At 36.9% G+C, this 17,928-nt stretch overlaps 1 protein-coding gene across 5 annotated transcripts; it reads left to right on the forward strand.

Annotated features, from left to right (window-relative positions):
• The first annotated feature begins 391 nt into the window (after positions 1–391).
• Positions 392–16,068, forward strand: LOC110456509. 5 transcript variants are annotated; one of them, XM_021507300.1, is made up of 9 exons: positions 392–511; positions 2,550–3,427; positions 3,913–4,098; positions 5,067–5,399; positions 6,762–6,870; positions 10,319–10,548; positions 13,471–13,597; positions 14,950–15,046; positions 15,124–16,068. In XM_021507300.1, exons 2-9 carry the CDS (start codon positions 2,690–2,692, stop codon positions 15,164–15,166), a joined length of 1,863 nt encoding a protein of 620 aa, XP_021362975.1. In that variant the 5' UTR covers positions 392–511; positions 2,550–2,689; the 3' UTR covers positions 15,167–16,068. The 5 variants fall into 5 exon arrangements, with proteins under 5 accessions (XP_021362975.1, XP_021362974.1, XP_021362971.1 ...); XM_021507299.1 differs by having other exon boundaries at positions 393–511; positions 14,950–15,038; positions 15,116–16,068; XM_021507296.1 differs by having other exon boundaries at positions 394–511; positions 14,950–16,068.
• Positions 16,069–17,928: the final 1,860 nt, after the last annotated feature.

A 17,928-nucleotide genomic window follows, 5' to 3' on the forward strand; every position in this document is an offset into this window, starting at 1 on the left:
GTGGTTTATGGCTTTCCGAAGTTCCGAATTCATGAATGGGGCTTTTGTCAATCTTTGCCGCTTTTGTTTAAAAACAAAAGCGAGCCAGGAGTCCTACACTGAACGAAAAGCCCTACCCTAAATAAGGATGAAAAACACAGAAAGTAACAGAGCCCTGTCTCTAAATCATGAACAATTATACTTAACAAAATTATACAAATGTGAGAAGTACAATGTAAACAACCTACTTTCCAACATACTCAAGAAGAGGATTTTCTCCCATTTCTGAGGGGCTCGCTTTTTGTTAAGCTTCATAACAATTAAATAGTTTCTCTGTAAATAGACCAAACTGTCACGAGATCCTTCCTTATCAGATAATGATTAATTTGTTTTCTAGAAAAACACTGACCAGTGAGATTTCGGAATTGGTGGATACAGAATAGACCGGGCTCGTATTAGTACCACCTTGAGAGCTATTAGTAACTTCCGGTTTGTTTCATTAGGCTACTGCAACTGTCGGACTGTTTTAACGGTGGGTATGCTTCAATGCCTTCATCCCAAATATAGGTAAACCAGTATGGCACCTGGGGCCTGCAGAATAAACGTTTAACAGAATGACACTTTTTTTGGAGAAATCGACCCAAAAACCTATGATGAAGCAGCCAAAAAAGCCGAATAGGCGTTATATACAGAATGTAGTTATATATATCCGTCCGCATCTGCATCGATGTACATTTACATTGCAGCAACGATTATCATCACATATTATACGATGTTGTTTTAACGTCTGCAGCATTCCCTATATATGTAAATGACTGTAATGATAGCAAAAACATAGTTAATGTATTTCAAACAGCGTCATGTCGGTGTGTTATACGTTGTAATGGCCAAATGCAGCTGAAATGGGAAGCATTTTCTTACATTTTTCTCGATAAGTGTGATTACACCGATACTTCAGCAATGCATGTACAGGTAAGTGTATCATGAATTATACTATTGTATTATTCAATGCAAGTTTTCGCCACTGAAATTCTGCATTCAAAAATACTTTTCAGACAAAATCGAAAATATTTTCGGCAAATAATTTCTGCAAAGTTCATTATTGAGTATTGACATTGTTGTCATGTGTTATACACGTCTCTGGGTATACCAAGCAACTCTTTTATATTTTATTTCATTTTGAGGAAAAGTTTGAGGAGCCCTTCCCACACCATATACACTGACATGACGCTGTATGAAATACCTTAAATAAGATGATATTGCAAAGGGGAGATAAACAGATAGAGTACCATCCTTGTGTGGCAGGGTTCAATTGTACATAGGATTAAAGTGGCCTTCTAGCTTTGAGCTAGAGGGAATTTTCCTTTAGCTCAGTAGTAGAGCATCCGACTAGGAACCTGGAGATCGAGGGTTCAATCCCCAGGGGAATCACACTATTCTCTTTCCTGTTACAAATGGTGTCTGTGGAACTCTCTGTAGTGACAGGGAGTTAGAACCTGGGTTGTGGTGTTCGAGGGCGAACACATTTAAAAAGCCGTGAGTAGTGTGGCAGGGTTCAATTGTACATAGGATTAAGGTCGCCTTCTAGCTTCGAGCTAGGGGGAATTTCCCTTTAGCTCAGTGGTAGAGCGGCCAACTAGGAACCTGGAGATCGAAGGTTTGATCCCCGGTGGTAGCACACTATTCTCTTTCCTGTTACACTTATATAGAAGGACTGTCCCTTTTGAGGAAATATCTTTATAAGGTAACATTTCAGACTAATTGGATTCTAGCCATGTTCCTGTATTAAGGTTAATTAAACAAGTGCATACGGTCATTATGAACAATGCTAAATATGTTTTTGTGTTAGTTTTTATAGAAACATTAATTCCACAATGCCATTAAATCTGGTACTTGATTTTCTTTACTCAGCCCAAGTTTCCTCTAGCCCTGACATCAGACGTAGACATTTTGATAGATAGCTAGATGTCTGACATCTTTTATCTGTCAAAATGTCGAAGTCTGGTGTCACGGCCAGACGAAACTCGGGCTATTCTGTAGTCTGGTATTAAACGCAATGCATCGCACACTTGCTCCATTCTATCAGTGCAATACAGCATTAAGGGACATAACTCTTGTAACATAAACAGACTATATGTTTCTGCTTCTCACTTGCCTCACATACTAATAAACATATGGACAACACACCTCGAATATACTGAAACCCTCCCCTTGATTTCATTTTGCATAACTAGCATAGTTGGGCGTAATCGGCTAGATAGCGATAGCATAACAATCTACAGACCAATGTTTGATCCTGGACTCGCTTAGCTGATTTTGAACACTCACAAATCTATTGTTAATTGCAATTATATTTCATTTATTTCATCTTTATTTTGTTTTCATTAAAGTCCTGCAAAGTATGGTTGTCTTTTCAGAAGAGAATTTTCAAAGCTTTAGCTTGTGATGCTTCGTTAAATTTTTGGCAGTCGTAACGAAATCTATAGAATAAATCTATACTTGTATGAGAAGATAAATATGTAAATAAATATATATATTACGCATTGAGATGAATCTTCTTTTCATTTAAGGTTGTACATCTGTGAGAATGCCTCAACACCATTCCAAAATTCTGACTTTATCACAGTCGGCAGCATTTGTATAAAGTTTTCCAGGCTTTGTAATGGTTCCTCACTAACTCCTGTAGCATAGCTGTAGACATAGCACCAGGATGGGTGTGAGGGGTCTGTTGTCCGCCTGTATGCGTCAGAGAAATGCCTGTGTACACGAAGTTGACCTCATACAGGTGGCTCGAGAACGAGGTGGCATAGAAATACTGGTGGACTATTACTCCTTTGAGTTGTTTGTTATGGAACAGTTCTGGTTTTCATTATGTCACCACCAACACAACGATTACCTGTGGATACTGGGGGGTGAGTACGCCTCACTGGATGTCTATCTGAAGAAACTGATCCAGCACCTCAAGGCTTTAGGTATCCAGTTAGTGTTCTTTGTTGACGGTGCGAGGGGAGCATCAACAGAGACCACTCGTGAGAAACTGGACACTTGGATTGAAAGGCACCATCGTGAATTGGGAAAGATTAGAGACATTATGAGTGTGTGCTGTGGATTCATGCCCATTACAGAACTACAGGAAAATGTGAGGGCAACATTACAGGAAGAGCAGTTTAAACATACCCTTAGGCAGTGTGATTGTGAGGTTTATCAGGATCCGGCAGGGGAAGCTGACTGTGTCATAGCTCAGGCACTGCACCAGCGTGAGAAAGCGTACGCAGTATTCAGTAACGATTCCGACTTTTGTATATTCAGAGACTGTACCTTCATCCCTAGGACACAGTTTGACCTGATGGGTGACCTCCAATTGGGAGCAGTATGTGACATGCCCATCAAACCAGAACGCCTCATGGTCGGGGTTATCACAACTGACAGGGTCATGGCCATTCTGGGAGTAAGTGTCCATGTGAAAAGCTAAAATTAAAAAGAAATTACACCTGTTTCCTATTTGCTAACCTCCCCTGCCCAGTGTTGAGTACCCATTCCCATTGATAATACAGTGACTTCCACAATGAAGTATATTTAAATAAGTTTTTGATCTTGCATTGGTATCAATTTTTCTAACTTTTTAGATCTTTTTGAATGATAATTTCTTCGTATAATTTAAGTTTGCAAGAAGATGTCTGCCCCAGATTAATTTTTGGGACATTTTGAACAAAATGTCTTGAGGTTTAATCGTGTACGAGTTGTCTTTTTACAGCATTTTCTGCATAAATTTTGTGCATAAGTTATATATATTATATAAGTTATATAAGTTATATACGTTTTTATGGTAGTGCAGATGAATATTGACATCATTACTTTATCTTGATATTGTGGTCACTCTCTATTTTTTGAGATGACATGTGTCTTCATCAACATTGATATATATATTTGTAGCTGCCCAGACATGACTTGTTGGTGGAGCTGAGTATAGTTGGTGGTAATGATTTTACTGGTCAATACATACACAAAGGTGGGCTACAACAAAAGCTAGAGATCAAAGGTCGCGGTATAGAAGGTGTGGCTGACTGGATCAGAGATCACACGGTACCAGAGACCCACCCAGTCTTTGCTCAGGAAATGGTAGGTGTAGTAGATGGTCAGAGATTTTTGTAGGATTTTTCAGGCGAGTTCTGAAGATCTTTTCCAACATTTTGACGACTCTCATTACTAAGACATAAAGTGAGGTTTCAAATGTGAGTAATTCCCATAGGAACAAATTTCTCCAGTACTGAAATATCTGTCCTAAAAGTCACAGAATGGTGTAATGGGTGATTTAAACCTAGTCTCTATTTTTACAGCTGTTTTGTCCTGCAATTAGTTTTTGTGTCCTCACTTTTATGATCCCCTGCAGGTGGGGGATTGGGAAAAGAATACACCTGCTGTTACCCACTGCATGTGTATCGTAGGAGTCAACTAGAATTAAGTTGTTAGGGAGATCCCACATCCCACCCCAATGGGAGTGAATTACTCTTTTCTCTCACCTCACATTAATATTTATTTTATGCCATTTCTTTAAACATATATTTAATTGACCTTTTACTAGCCCTAATGACTTAAGACCTTATGTACTGATTGTAAAAAGGTTATATTCATAAACATACTTGTTATCAAGTGTAGATTTACTATCAGCTTTCCCTACCTACAGGATGATTGGCCCTTTTTCTGCCACCTGTTAACTCGGATATTGATAAAAAATATTACAGACAGGTACAACAATAGATAATGTATAAATTATAACATACAGTTCAGAAAGATCAGAGTGAAGAATTGTTAACCACAGATATAGATACTAGATAGTATAATATAGGTTGGTGGTCTGTTCGGATCATACCCGTAAAATCAGTAAATGTTGAATCCAGCATATCTTTGTGATACTCATATGTTAAGAAGAGCAATCAGTAGGTGTCCATTTTAAACTCATGATCACAACACATACACAACACACATGTGAATATTATAAATATTTTGACCACTGAGACTGGCTTAGTATTAGATTCAAAATATAGTCATCTACGTATACGACATGTACATGTGTGCTTCCTCCTCAGAGACACAATATGGGATTTCGCGGAGCAGTAGTCCACAGTCGTAACTTCTACAACCTAGGAGTACCGCCACTGAAGCCAAGTAAGACGGGACACCTATCACAGATTCTGGAGAAGGGTATCCGAGAAGGTCACTTTGTTGCTAGGGTGATGGGCATGCACAACAACTTTTACTGGCATCGTGCGGTTGTAGAGGACTTGAGTGAAGGTCAGCCATGTGCGGAGGTTGCCTTGGCCCCACTCAGGGCTCATGTGTACAGAATTGTTCTTCAGCGACATGAGAGCATGGTGGAGGAGTATGGCCGAAGTCCTTGGGAACCCATGAGGACAGCAGGAGTAAGTTTCTAGCTTGATGTTCTGACTCCAATTTTCTCAGGATTTATGAATGTTTTGCCAGTTGAATTTATATTTGCTTTCGTTTTCTCGACATTTGTAGCTATGAGTTCAAATTTAATTTATATTCCAAACTTTCTATTGTAAAAACTGAGTTTATTTTGTTTATGAGCTTTAAGTAAAATTGAAGAGATTTTTTAGCTCGCCTATTCAGAGAATATGGGGGCTAATGTAGTCACCCCAGTGTCGTCATCGGCTTCGGTGTCCCACCTTCTTAGGTTTAATTTTTAGGCAAGTTTTTTCAAGACAGTGTTGGATCATGACACTATACACAGTTGTCTATTATGAGGTTAAGGCATTTATATCGGGTGTAAGCAATGTGCTGAACCATTTTTTCATATTTTAGTGCCATAAACAGCTTAATTGGACTTGGTTAAAGTTTTTGAGGCTTTAGGTTAAAGTTTTTGGGCATTTTTGTTTGTGTAGTGATAGATCACCACCATCAATAGGCTGTTGCCTATTATAAGGTTGGAGTATTTATATGGAGTGTTAGCATTGTTCTGAATTATATTTTCATTATTTTAGGGGCCAAAACTAGGTAGTTGGACGTTGTTAAAGTTTTTGCCCAAGTGTTTTTGTGTAGTGTTGGATTGGTCACCATAATCAATACGCTGTAGACTATTTCATGTTGGCTGGTCATCTCTTCTTACATGTTAAGGTACAGCAAAACCTTGTTATATTGCCATCATTTGTTCAAAGACATGTTGGGATTATAAAGGGGTTTGGCAATAAATTGAGGGAAAGGTATAAAGAATTCTGAAGAAAAACATAATTAAGGGACCTGAAAATATATTGGTGGTAAGTGACATGGCAAATGAAATGACAGCCATGGGCATTATATCAAGGTTTTACTGTACATTTGTTTCTATTGGTATTTGCTATATAACAGCATTTATCACCAAAAGGTGAGCTATGCTTTTCTCTAACAGCTGTGTATCTATCACAAACAGTTGTTTTTGTTGTGTAAGAGTCCAGAAAATTTAGAACTGCTTCTGTCACAGAGGTGACATTAAAAGTTCATGTGAAGTAAGTGAAACTAATATTTTAGAGTCCTCAAAACAAAAAAAATGTAGAGCCAACATCTTATGGTTGTATAGATGGGTTGATCAGTGGGGCGCTTCACTACGAGAGTGGATACCAGAAGGTATGCAGGGCGATTGGTATCAAGGACCTGATGAAGACTTGTTTTAAGAGTCGAAACTAGTCGGCCAATAAAACCCCACTAAGTGGTGACGCCTGAGCTGTGTTGTGATTGGAACCCTGCCTATTATTGCTACATCTCTTAATTTGACATTCTACCTGTAGGTTCTGGCAGTAGAAGATAGCAACATTCCTTCAATACACCGCATACAACCTGACAAGATATTCTGGAACCTCAAACATTTCCACTACATAATGTCCCACATGGAGCGAAGTAAGAGCAGTGAGAAATATTTAATTCTGTGTTGATTAGAGTAAGGTACAAAGTAAAAGCAGTGTGAAATATTTAATTCTGTGTTGACTAGAGTAAGGTACAAAGTAAGGGCAGTGTGAAATATTTAATTCTGTGTTGACTAGAGTAAGGTTCAAAGTAAGGGCAGTGTGAAATATTTAATTCTGTGTTGACTATAGTAAGGTACAAAGTAAGGGCAGTATGAAATATTTAATTCGCCTTCTAGCTTCGAGCTAGGGGGAATTTGGGCTCTCTTCTTACATGTTTTCTGTATTGACTAGAGTAAGGTACAAAGTAAGAGCAGTGTGAAATATTTAATTCTGGGTTGACTATAGTAAGGTACAAAGTAAGGGCAGTCTGAAATATTTAATTCTGTGTTGACTAGAGTAAGGTTCAAAGTAAGAGCAATGTGAAATAATTAATTCTGTGTTGACTTGAGTAAGGTACACAGTAAGAGCAATGTGAAATAGTTAATTCTGTGTTGACTAGAGTAAGGTACAAAGTAAGAGCAGTGTGAAATAGTTAATTCTGTGTTGTTAGAGTAAGGTGCTATGTGTTATGATGTTGATATACCACATGTATCTATAAATGCAAACAATTGGATTGAAGTCCATGTGTCAGGAAAATGAAACAAAACTTTAACAATTACAGAAAGACTTATTTGATATATCACATGTAGATATAACATACAAGAATTGGATTGAAGTCACTATGACAGGAAAATGATACAAAACTTTAAAAATCACAAAAAGACTGATTATTGAGGCCTTTTACTGCTATATACAGCTCTTCAGATTCTCCTGAGCAGCTTTATAGCAGTGAAAGGCCTTAAGAAGCAGTATTGTTGTGATTAGAAAAACAACTTATTTATAAATTTATATTTTTAATTGCTTTGAACGTTTTATAAAATATCTTGAACTTTAGAGCTCTACATTAGAAGGTATATAAAACAATTATGATGATTTAGAAATCAATTTAAGGAGCACCAGGTCAGGGTCTGGCTTGTTATCTGACACATGAACTTTCGGTTTTTAGCCTAGGATACATAGAGGCTGATAGCTCTGATAACAATGCCTTCAGGAGAAGTACATTTGTCTTCTAAAGATTATTTTATCAGCATTGAGTTGAAAATTTTATTCTACAGCCACACCTTCGCAAATAATAAACTTCAATTACTTAAAACATATTTAAGATCCTTTTACCTTCAAATGATCTATCAACTAAATGTTCATAGAAATGTAAATAGAGAAGAAAGAAAATTCTCATTTATTGTAATAAAAATAATATAAAAAACGAATACACAAAATTTATTTGTGTTAATCGAAACATAGGAACATTATAATTAAGGCATTTTTAAACCTTAAAGCAAAATGAAAAAAGTTAAGATGTATGTAGGAGGTGATGGCTTCTATACTTACAATATCAAAGGTATATTAGAGGACAATTTCATTTGCATAGGTGTAGGAAATGCGAGAAGAAATGTTTCTTTTTATGTATGAGTGTACAAATAAATAGAAATACATTTTTAGCTCACCTGGCCCGAAGGGCCAAGTGAGCTTATGCCATACATAGCGCAGCGCCTGTCGTCTGTCGTCCGTCAACTTTTTCCTTAAAAACGCTACTAGTCCTTAACAGTTCAAGAGGATTTTAATCAAATTTGGTCTGGAGCATCATTGGCCAAAGGGTTCTCAGTTTTGTATAAAGGAGGGTATGGTCCCCCTGGGGGCAGGGGGGCGTGGCCAAATAGGGGGAAAATAGGTAAATCTTTAAAAATCTTCTTCTCAAGCAATAGAAGGACTTTGACAAAGGACTATGTATGGTTTGGGCCGTTTTTGGCCCCCAAATCCATCAAAATTATAAATCTGCAACAGAACTTCAAACGACTGTTTCTTTAATTTTGAATACTTCTTCAGTACAATTATGTAAACATTTATTTGTGTTTTCAATTAATGCTGCCATGATAAGCAGGTCATATTTGCATAAATTATTGAAATTTGATTATTCAGTCAATTTTGACAGGTTTTCACCTAGTTTTTCTTTTAGCTACCATAGAGCGCACTCTTGAACAAACTTTATATTTCTCCTAAAGATGTATTACAGGCGCCTACACATTATCCTTTGATATTAAGTTTGTTCAAGCATGCACTCTATAGTTTCTAGGAGTAAAACTATGCAAAATATCACAATATTCACTGAATATTCAAATTTGTCTTATTTATGCAAATTTGAACTTGTTACCATGGCAACAATAAATAGAAATATACATAAATATTTTCATAATAGTATTTGGGAAGTATTCGAAATTAAAGAAACAGTAATTTCAAAGTTCATTTAACAGTTTTGAATTTTGATGCATTTGGGGGCTAAAACAGGCCCAAACCATACATAGTCCTTTGTTCTAGAGTATCTTTGGACGAAGGATTCTTAAGTTTGTATAAACGGAAGGTGTGGCCTCTCTGGGGGCGGGGCCCAATAGGGGAAATAGAGGAATACATTAAAGATCCTTCTCCTTTTGTACCGATAAAAGGATTTTGACTAAATCTGGAGCATCATTGGCCAATGGATTCTCATTTTTTTTATAAACAGTGGGTATGGCCCCCCTGGGGGCAGCGGAGCGGGGCCAAATGGGGGAAAATAGGTAAATCTTTAAAAACAATCTTTTTCTCAACCAATTTAGGGTTTTTGACCAAATTTGTTCTATATCATCTTTGGACAAAGGAGCCTCAAGTTTGTATAAAGTGAAGTGATATACACCAAATGCAGTCTGAAGCTGCTTAGGGACAAAAGAATCAATTTTGTATAAACTGAGGTGTGTGGACCTCCTTCTTTGGGGCAGATGGGTGGGGCCAATTAGGGGAAGTAGAGGAAAACATTAAAGACCCTTCTCCTTCTGTACTGTTGAAGGGATTTTAACCAAAAGTTGTTCTAGAGAATCTTTCGGCAAAGGGAATTTAATATTTATAAATGGAAGATGTGCAACCCCCCCCNCCCCCCCAGGGGCAGAGGAGCTTAGGGGAAAACATTTTTTTTGTTAAATTTGTATAAAAAGGTGTATGTGAGGCCCAATAGGAGAAATACCCGGTAGAGGAAAATTGGGACATAACATGGAAACTCATTTTCTTGTTGTCTTTCCTACCAAAACAGATTTATATGTAGTTCTTCCTGCAACTTTGTTTCTTATACTCCTTTGATAAACCTGAATGGTACTCAGCAGGTTTTAAATTGAAAAATAAAATACCAGGTGAGCTATTAAGGCCCCTGGGCCTCTTGTTTAATGACAATGATTATTTCCTTTTTCCTTTCTTCCAGTTTTAATATGTATAGTAAATGCATACTTGTCATAAATTATAAAGCTTTAAGTAAATAACAAAACAAATAAGTTAAATATATATAGACCTGATCTGATCAACAGCTTCTGTTTTTTTGCCAGGGACCGGGTCAGAGAGTAAATGGTTTGAACGTTACGGGAGGAAAACAGGCTTTTCAGTTTACCTTCTCCGCTACTTCCTGCTCCTCAACTGGGGCCGCAACCTGTTTGTGACAGAGAATGAGTTTCTTGCCTTGCTTGCCATGTCTCTGGGGCGGCCATCTGCTGCTAAGTATCAGGGGATATGTGTCCGTCCGACCCCTCGCTGTGTGACTCTGGGCAGTTGGTACCAGGTATGTTGACTCATAGGAGAAAAGTATTGTATGGTGTATATAACATAATTATGTATAACAATTTTCACAAATTTAAAAGCCAAGTTATTATTCAATGCAGAAAATTTACATGCAACTTCTAAATGTTCATTCTCATTTGTCAGTATAAAATACTGGTTATTGAACTCTATTGGTGACAAAATGGAAAGAGATGAATGTAATGAAACTGGGATTTTATTTGCTTAAATAAAAAATCGAAGAAAGTGTTTTTACTCACCTGGTTCGAAGGACCATGGTGAGCTTATGCCATACTGCAGCGTCCATCAACTTTTCCTTTAAAATGCTACTAGTCCTGAACAGCCAAGTAGATTTTGACTGAATTTGGTCTGAAGCATCCTTAGGCCAATGGGACTCAATTTGTATCAACCGTGGGTGTGGCTTCCCTAGGGGCAAAGGGGCGGGGCCCAATAGGGGAAATAGAGGTAGCCTTTAAAATCCTTCTTCTACCATAGGGATTTAAGGATTTTACCTGAATTTAAGCTGGAGCATCCTTGGCTGAAGGGAATCTCCTGGGGGCAGAGGGCGGGGCCCAATATGGGAAATAGAGTTAAAAATTTTAAAATCCTCCTCTACCGTAGAGACGTAGAGATTTTATCCTAATTAAGTCTGGAGCATCCTTGGGCAAGGGCACTCAATTTTGTATAAGTGGTGGGTGTGGTCCCCCAGTGGGCAGAAGGGTTGGGCCCCATAAGGGAAATAGAGGTAAACCTTTAAAATCCTTCTTCGACCATCTGGATTAAGGGATTTTATCCTTATTTAGTCTGGAGTATCCTTGGGCCAAGGGGACTCAATTTTGTATAAACAGTGGAGTGGTTTTGACCCCCCTAGGGGCATAGAAGTGGGGCTCTGTTTAAAGATTGTTCTTGCGTTATCTCAAGTACTGGATGGATCTTTCTTACAGCACCTACCATAGAGCGCTATATCTTTAATTCATACCAACTATTTTAAACTTATTCAGGTGAGCGATACAGGCCCTCTGGGCCTCTTGTTTTCTATAGGACTCATTCGCTGATATGCTGTTTTCTGTATTACCTTATCTCTGATATGTTGTTTTCTATAGAACCCTTTTCTCTGATGTGTTGTTTTCTATAGAACCGGTACCCCATTCTCTGATGTGTTGTTTTCTGTATAACCCCATTCTCTGATGTATTGTTTTCTATAGGACCCATTCTCTGATGTGTTGCTTTCTAAAGGACCTACTCTCTGATGTGTTCTTTTCTATAGGACCCATTCTCTGATGTGTTGTTTTCTATAGGACCCATTTTCTAATGTGTTGTTTTCTAAAGAACTCCATTCTTTGATGTATTGTTTTCTATAGAACCCCATTCTCTGAAGTGTTGTTTTCTATAGAACCTCATTCTCTGATGTGCTGTTTTCTGTTGGACCATATCTCTGATGTGTTGTCTTCTATAGGACTATTTCTCTGATGTGTTGTCTTCTATAGAACCCCTTTCTCTGATGTGTTGTTTTTCTATAGAACCCCATTCTTTGATGTGTTGTTTTCTATGACTGTTTCTCTGATGTGCTGTTTTCTGTTGGACCATATCTCTGATGTGTTGTCCTCTATAGGACTATTTCTCTGATGTGTTGTTTTCTATAGAACCCCATTCACTGATGTGTTGTTTTCTATAGAACCCCTTTCTCTGATGTGTTGTCTTCTATAGGACTATTTCTCTGATGTGCTGTTTTCTATAGAACCCCATTCTCTGATGTGTTGTTTTCTGTTGGACCATATTTCTGATGTGTTGTTTTCTATAGAACCCCTTTCTTTGATGTGTTGTTTTCTATAGAACCCCTTTCTCTGATGTGTTGTCTTCTATAGGACTATTTCTCTGATGTGCTGTTTTCTATAGAACCCCATTCTCTGATGTGTTGTTTTCTATAGAACCCCTTTCTTTGATGTGTTGTTTTCTATAGAACTCCATTCTCTGATGTGTTGTTTTCTATAGGACCAATTCTCTGATGTGTTGTTTTCTATAGAACCCCTTTCTCTGATGTGTTGTTTTTCTATAGAACCCCATTCTTTGATGTGTTGTTTTCTATGACTGTTTCTCTGATGTGCTGTTTTCTGTTGGACCATATCTCTGATGTGCTGTTTTCTGTTGGACCATATCTCTGATGTGTTGTTTTCTATGACTGTTTCTCTGATGTTCTGTTTTCTGTTGGACCATATCTCTGATTTGCTGTTTTCTGTTGGACCATGTTTCTGATGGGGTGTTTTCTGTTGGACCATATCTCTGATGTGCTCTTTTCTGTTGGACCATATCTCTGATTTGCTGTTTTCTGTTGGACCATGTTTCTGATGGGGTGTTTTCTGTTGGACCATATCTCTGTTGTGTTGTTTTCTATAGAACCCCATTCTCTGATGTGTTGTTTTCTATAGGACCCCTTTCTTTGATGTGTTGTTTTCTATAGAACGCCATTCTCTGATGTGTTGTTTTCTATAGGACCAATTCTCTGATGTGTTGTTTTCTATGACTATTTCTCTGATGTGCTGTTTTCTGTTGGACCATATATCTGATGTGCTGTTTTCTGTTGGACCATATCTCTGATGTGTTGTTTTCTATAGGACTATTTTTCTGATGTGCTGTTTTCTGTTGGACCATATCAGTGATGTGTTGTCTTCTATAGGACTATTTCTCTGATGTGTTGTTTTCTATATAACCCCATTCTCTGATGTGTTGTTTTCTATAGGACTATTTCTCTGAAGTGTTGTTTTCTATAGAACCCCTTTCTCTGATGTGTTGTTTTCTATAGAACCCCTTTCTCTGTTGTGTTGTTTTCTATAGAACCCCATTCTCTGATGTGTTGTTTTCTATAGGACTATTTCTCTGATGTGTTGTTTTCTATAGGACCATATCTCTGATTTGTTGTTTTTTGTAGGACCTGTACTACCATGCCTACTGTTTCTTGGGGAAGCTGCTGAGCATTAGCCATGAGTTCCCACTGCCATGTGAGGCCTACTCTGGGGCTGTGTGGACAGTCTTCTATACCTGTGCCAAGGATGAAAGTAAGTACCATCTACAGAACTTCAGTAAAATTCATAAAAGCTGGAAATAGTTCACAATAGATGACTGAAATTTTCATAGATTATAATATTTTATGGTATTTACAGCTATCTTCTAAAAGAATGAATACATTTGTCCAAATAATTTCAAAGCAACCTGTTTGCAAATTATTATTATGATACAAAAAGTGTTACCAGGTTTTTTCTCCTTCCATAAACGGAAACTTTATAAAGGAAATTTCCTGTAGTATCCTTTGCCCTGCATGATCGTAAGAGGCAACTTGTTATTCTGTACCCCCTTTTTAGGAGACACCAATGTGATGTGTTCACCATTTTAAAATGACGTTTGTGTGCTCCTCATCATCTATGGGCATCATAAAATTATGGCTTTGGATGTTTCAAATATGTAAAACCCAAATCTACCAATCAATTAGTTTAATTATAGGGGCAAGTGCACATGTGTTATTTTGCAGGTAGACCTAGCATTTTCAGTGATTTCTTCCATCGATGCTCTAAATATATTGCTGTAGTACTTATATCTGTACTGACATCATCAGATCCTGCTGTGGTCCAAGTGTACATCTTTAGTTTCATATTCAAATTATGTTGTTTTTATATTAGATTTAAGCAAAATGATCAACAGTTTTACTTGACCATTGCTATAAATTTACAAGTAAAACTGTTCATCATATTGTTTACAGCTCACAAAGTGCCTGCACCCAGGGGGCTTTATGCTGTCTAGTGATGATTGTCATCCAACACCTGTCTGTCTTCAAATTGTTTCTTTAAAACTTATTGTTTAGAACCATATAGTAAGGCCTGACGTCATGATACTTGACATGTAACTTGCAGGGGAGAACGGCTATCATATTTGTTCAAATAAGGAATAAGTAAATAATCGTGAAATGTGATAAAATCTAATAACTTTTACTTTAAATGAATGCAAGAACAAGACAAACTTGGCCTGTCGTTTTCTGGGGGGAATATTTTTAATATGGACCAAATCAATTACATGTACCTTATCCCTTATTACATTTGCTGATATGATCTTCATAGGGGCAAATGTGTTCAAAACTTTTAGCCGTTTTTTAAGAAACGAGATGCTCAAAGTAATGTTCTTCTGCCAATAGCTTGCTGAGATTAAATAAATCTATTATATTGTAGAATTTATATGACTACACATTCAATAGTAAAATTGAGCTACTTGTGCCCACATTCAAGGTCACAGGGGTCAAATATGTTACGAGGGGGTATTTTCAAATACATAATAGCAAAACAGTTGAGTGTAGTCGAAGCAAGATTTAAGAGTATCTTGTGAAAAATTGATTGACATACTTCTTTTTTCCTAATTCCAGCGTTCAAAGCTGCATTGAGTCAAGTTCCCATGCATGAGTTGAAAAACACTCAAAATGACATGAATGCCATCATCAAAGAAAAGCGTCACATGATCAGATATATTGCGGAAGGCATTTTTCAATTTGACGATCGATTCTGATTGGACGAGACAAAGAAAAGCGTCACATGATCAGATATATTGCGGAAGGCATTTTTCAATTTGACGATCGATTCTGATTGGACGAGACAAAGAAAAGCGTCACATGATCAGATATATTGCGGAAGGCATTTTTCAATTTGACGATCGATTCTGATTGGACGAGACAAAGAAAAGCGTCACATGATCAGATATATTGCGGAAGGCATTTTTCAATTTGACGATCGATTCTGATTGGACGAGACAAAGAAAAGCGTCACATGATCAGATATATTGCGGAAGGCATTTTTCAATTTGACGATCGATTCTGATTGGACGAGACAAAGAAAAGCGTCACATGATCAGATATATTGCGGAAGGCATTTTTCAATTTGACGATCGATTCTGATTGGACGAGACAAAGAAAAGAGTGTGATCTTCGTAACATATACAGAAAGAAAATCTTATCAGAGATAAGCAACACATGTCTATTAAGTTAAAGATCCATTGTGATTGGACAGAACATATCACATGTCTACAGTAGACAACTTTGATTGGTGTATAGTAGATCATGCTCATGATTGGATAATCACAACTAATGTCATGCTATACAATGCAGCATGTCTATAGTGATGACATCTGATTGTAAGGCATGAACGTTCCATTTGTTATTTAATGACAATCAAACTGTAGATATCAGCCATTCAGCCATTCTTTGAAATCTTGTGCTAGTGTGTTATTTAAAGACAAAAAATAAGTTTGGATACAACGCCTGTATGACACAGATTAAGCTACAGAAAATCCAAGGAAAGGTCAAATTTTGATATTAAAAATTTCAGACCTAGACATAATTTTATAACAATAACACATGTTATTATTAAAGATCACATATAATAATAATTTTGCATGATTTGCTTTGCTATTGTGAGGTTTACGTTTTTATTTATTTAGAGTTTTTATCCCCCGCTGTCACCGAAACGGGGGATGTTAGTTTTGGGTTTGTCTGTCTGTCTTGTCTGTCTCGCTTTGTTTCCGTGCAATAACTACAACAAATGTTAACCGATTTCCTTCAAACTTAAGGTCACAGGGTTAAATACCTTAAGGGCTCGGCCAAGTTCGTTGACCACTTTCAGCGGACCCCATTAACGAAAAACATCATTATCTTCCTATTCTGTTCATTAACTCTCGCAAATAGTACCCGATTGTCTTCAAACTTAGTAACAGGGTTCCATGATTAAGGGCTCTGCCAGGTTTGACAACCACTTTAATCAGACTCCATTTGGCAGTGTCATTATCTACAGTTTCCAATTAATAACTCTAGCAAATATTAGATACCAAGGTAAGGCTTTTTTTCTTCGAGTTTCAAGCTATACATTATGTTTCAACAGCAAGATACTGACATGTTTAAACCTAACCTCAATAATGTTTACCTACAATATGTCCTGAAAGCGGGGGATATAAATTCCACGAATTTGTATTTTTAATATTTTGTGCATGCTGTTCACTGAATTCTCACTTGATTACATCTATGAATCTGTCAGTGTTTAAGATAACAAACCACTTCCTTACTAATTTGTTACCCAGATCTGTCTTCTACTTGTGAACTGTTTAACCTCAATCGGGAAGGTTTCAGTGCCATATAAAATCCGTTAGATAAAAAAGTGGGATCTGTCTGATACACATTTCTGTTATTTAGATTACGACGGAGTCCTCATACATGAATGAGAAATCTGTCGTCAGACCTGACGTTCTTTGATTTTAACTTTAATGTAATTGCCATATATTAAATATGAGTGATTTAGTTTCAGATAGAAATTAGTTTCCCGCTCTTGACAGTACAAATGATTATTATTTTGTTCTCAAGAAGTTTCAGAAAGAAATGCAATATTCAACAGCTTTGTTGATCTTTGTTTGCAAATGTCACAGATTATTTTTTCTGTTTAAACGTAAGTTATATATTTGCCTGCTGTTTTAATTTTATATATGAACGAATTCAGATTTACTGTTTAGATGATAATGTTTACCGTAAATATACAATAAATATTGAGAATTAGACGCACTAGGCATATCCCCAGCATTAGGATTAACGGAACGTGTTTCCTTCACCTTTGTTAGTATATTGTTTTTAAACATGTTTCAAATAGAACAGAAGAAATGATTTACACTCGAACGAATAAAGCCTCAAATTAGATACATTTTTATACACAATGTATACATACTGTAACAATGACATCCATTACACTTTCTATAATTTGAGAAGTATGTAACAGACCATTTTATTAAATTCACTAAACTTTATTCGTGCGTAGTTATCACTACCACTGTCCTAGCTTTGAAGTTGTGACATTACTAGGATTTGACGTTGATTTGCACGGTTGGTGTCATCGATGAACCGCTTACCCTGATGGAACATCTTGTCTTCTCCTTTTGCTAAAAATTCTTAGTGTGAGGTTTTGCTTTTGTTCATGCTTTGTCTTAGTTTTATCGATTTAGAATTCAAATGACGTTTTTATTTATATTTCGATACTGTTAGTCATTTATATAAGATTATATAGATATGTTGATCCAGATGTATAATGACATACTACAGACTTAACACTATTTCATATAAATGTATTATTAACTAAATATGAATACAAAGTCGAAAGGAAAAGACAACAACAGGTACATACGAGACACCGGAAAAAAAGAAAAGACATGAAGCCGTGCAAAACATAAAAAGTCTCATCACGTCTTACGAAATAGTAAGGATAATGTGGTACCGTTCATGATATTTCTGTCGAAACCGGGAAATATCTAGGTCCGTGGTCGGTCTGTGCGCTGTCGTCCGTCGTCCGTCCTTAAACAGTTCCTGTTGGTTTAA

Source organism: Mizuhopecten yessoensis, unplaced genomic scaffold (genome assembly GCF_002113885.1).
Source record: "Mizuhopecten yessoensis strain PY_sf001 unplaced genomic scaffold, ASM211388v2 scaffold8765, whole genome shotgun sequence".
NCBI lineage: Eukaryota > Metazoa > Mollusca > Bivalvia > Pectinida > Pectinidae > Mizuhopecten > Mizuhopecten yessoensis.

Coding starts and splice junctions, on each gene's coding strand:
- LOC110456509 (XM_021507300.1), top strand. CDS start 2,690: ATGGGTGTGAGGGGTCTGTTGTCCGCCTGTATGCGTCAGAGAAATGCC. Junction 13,598..14,949: donor TACCTGTGCCAAGGATGAAA/GTAAGTACCATC, acceptor TCCTAATTCCAG/CGTTCAAAGCTGCATTGAGT. Junction 15,047..15,123: donor GAAAAGCGTCACATGATCAG/ATATATTGCGGA, acceptor TCACATGATCAG/ATATATTGCGGAAGGCATTT.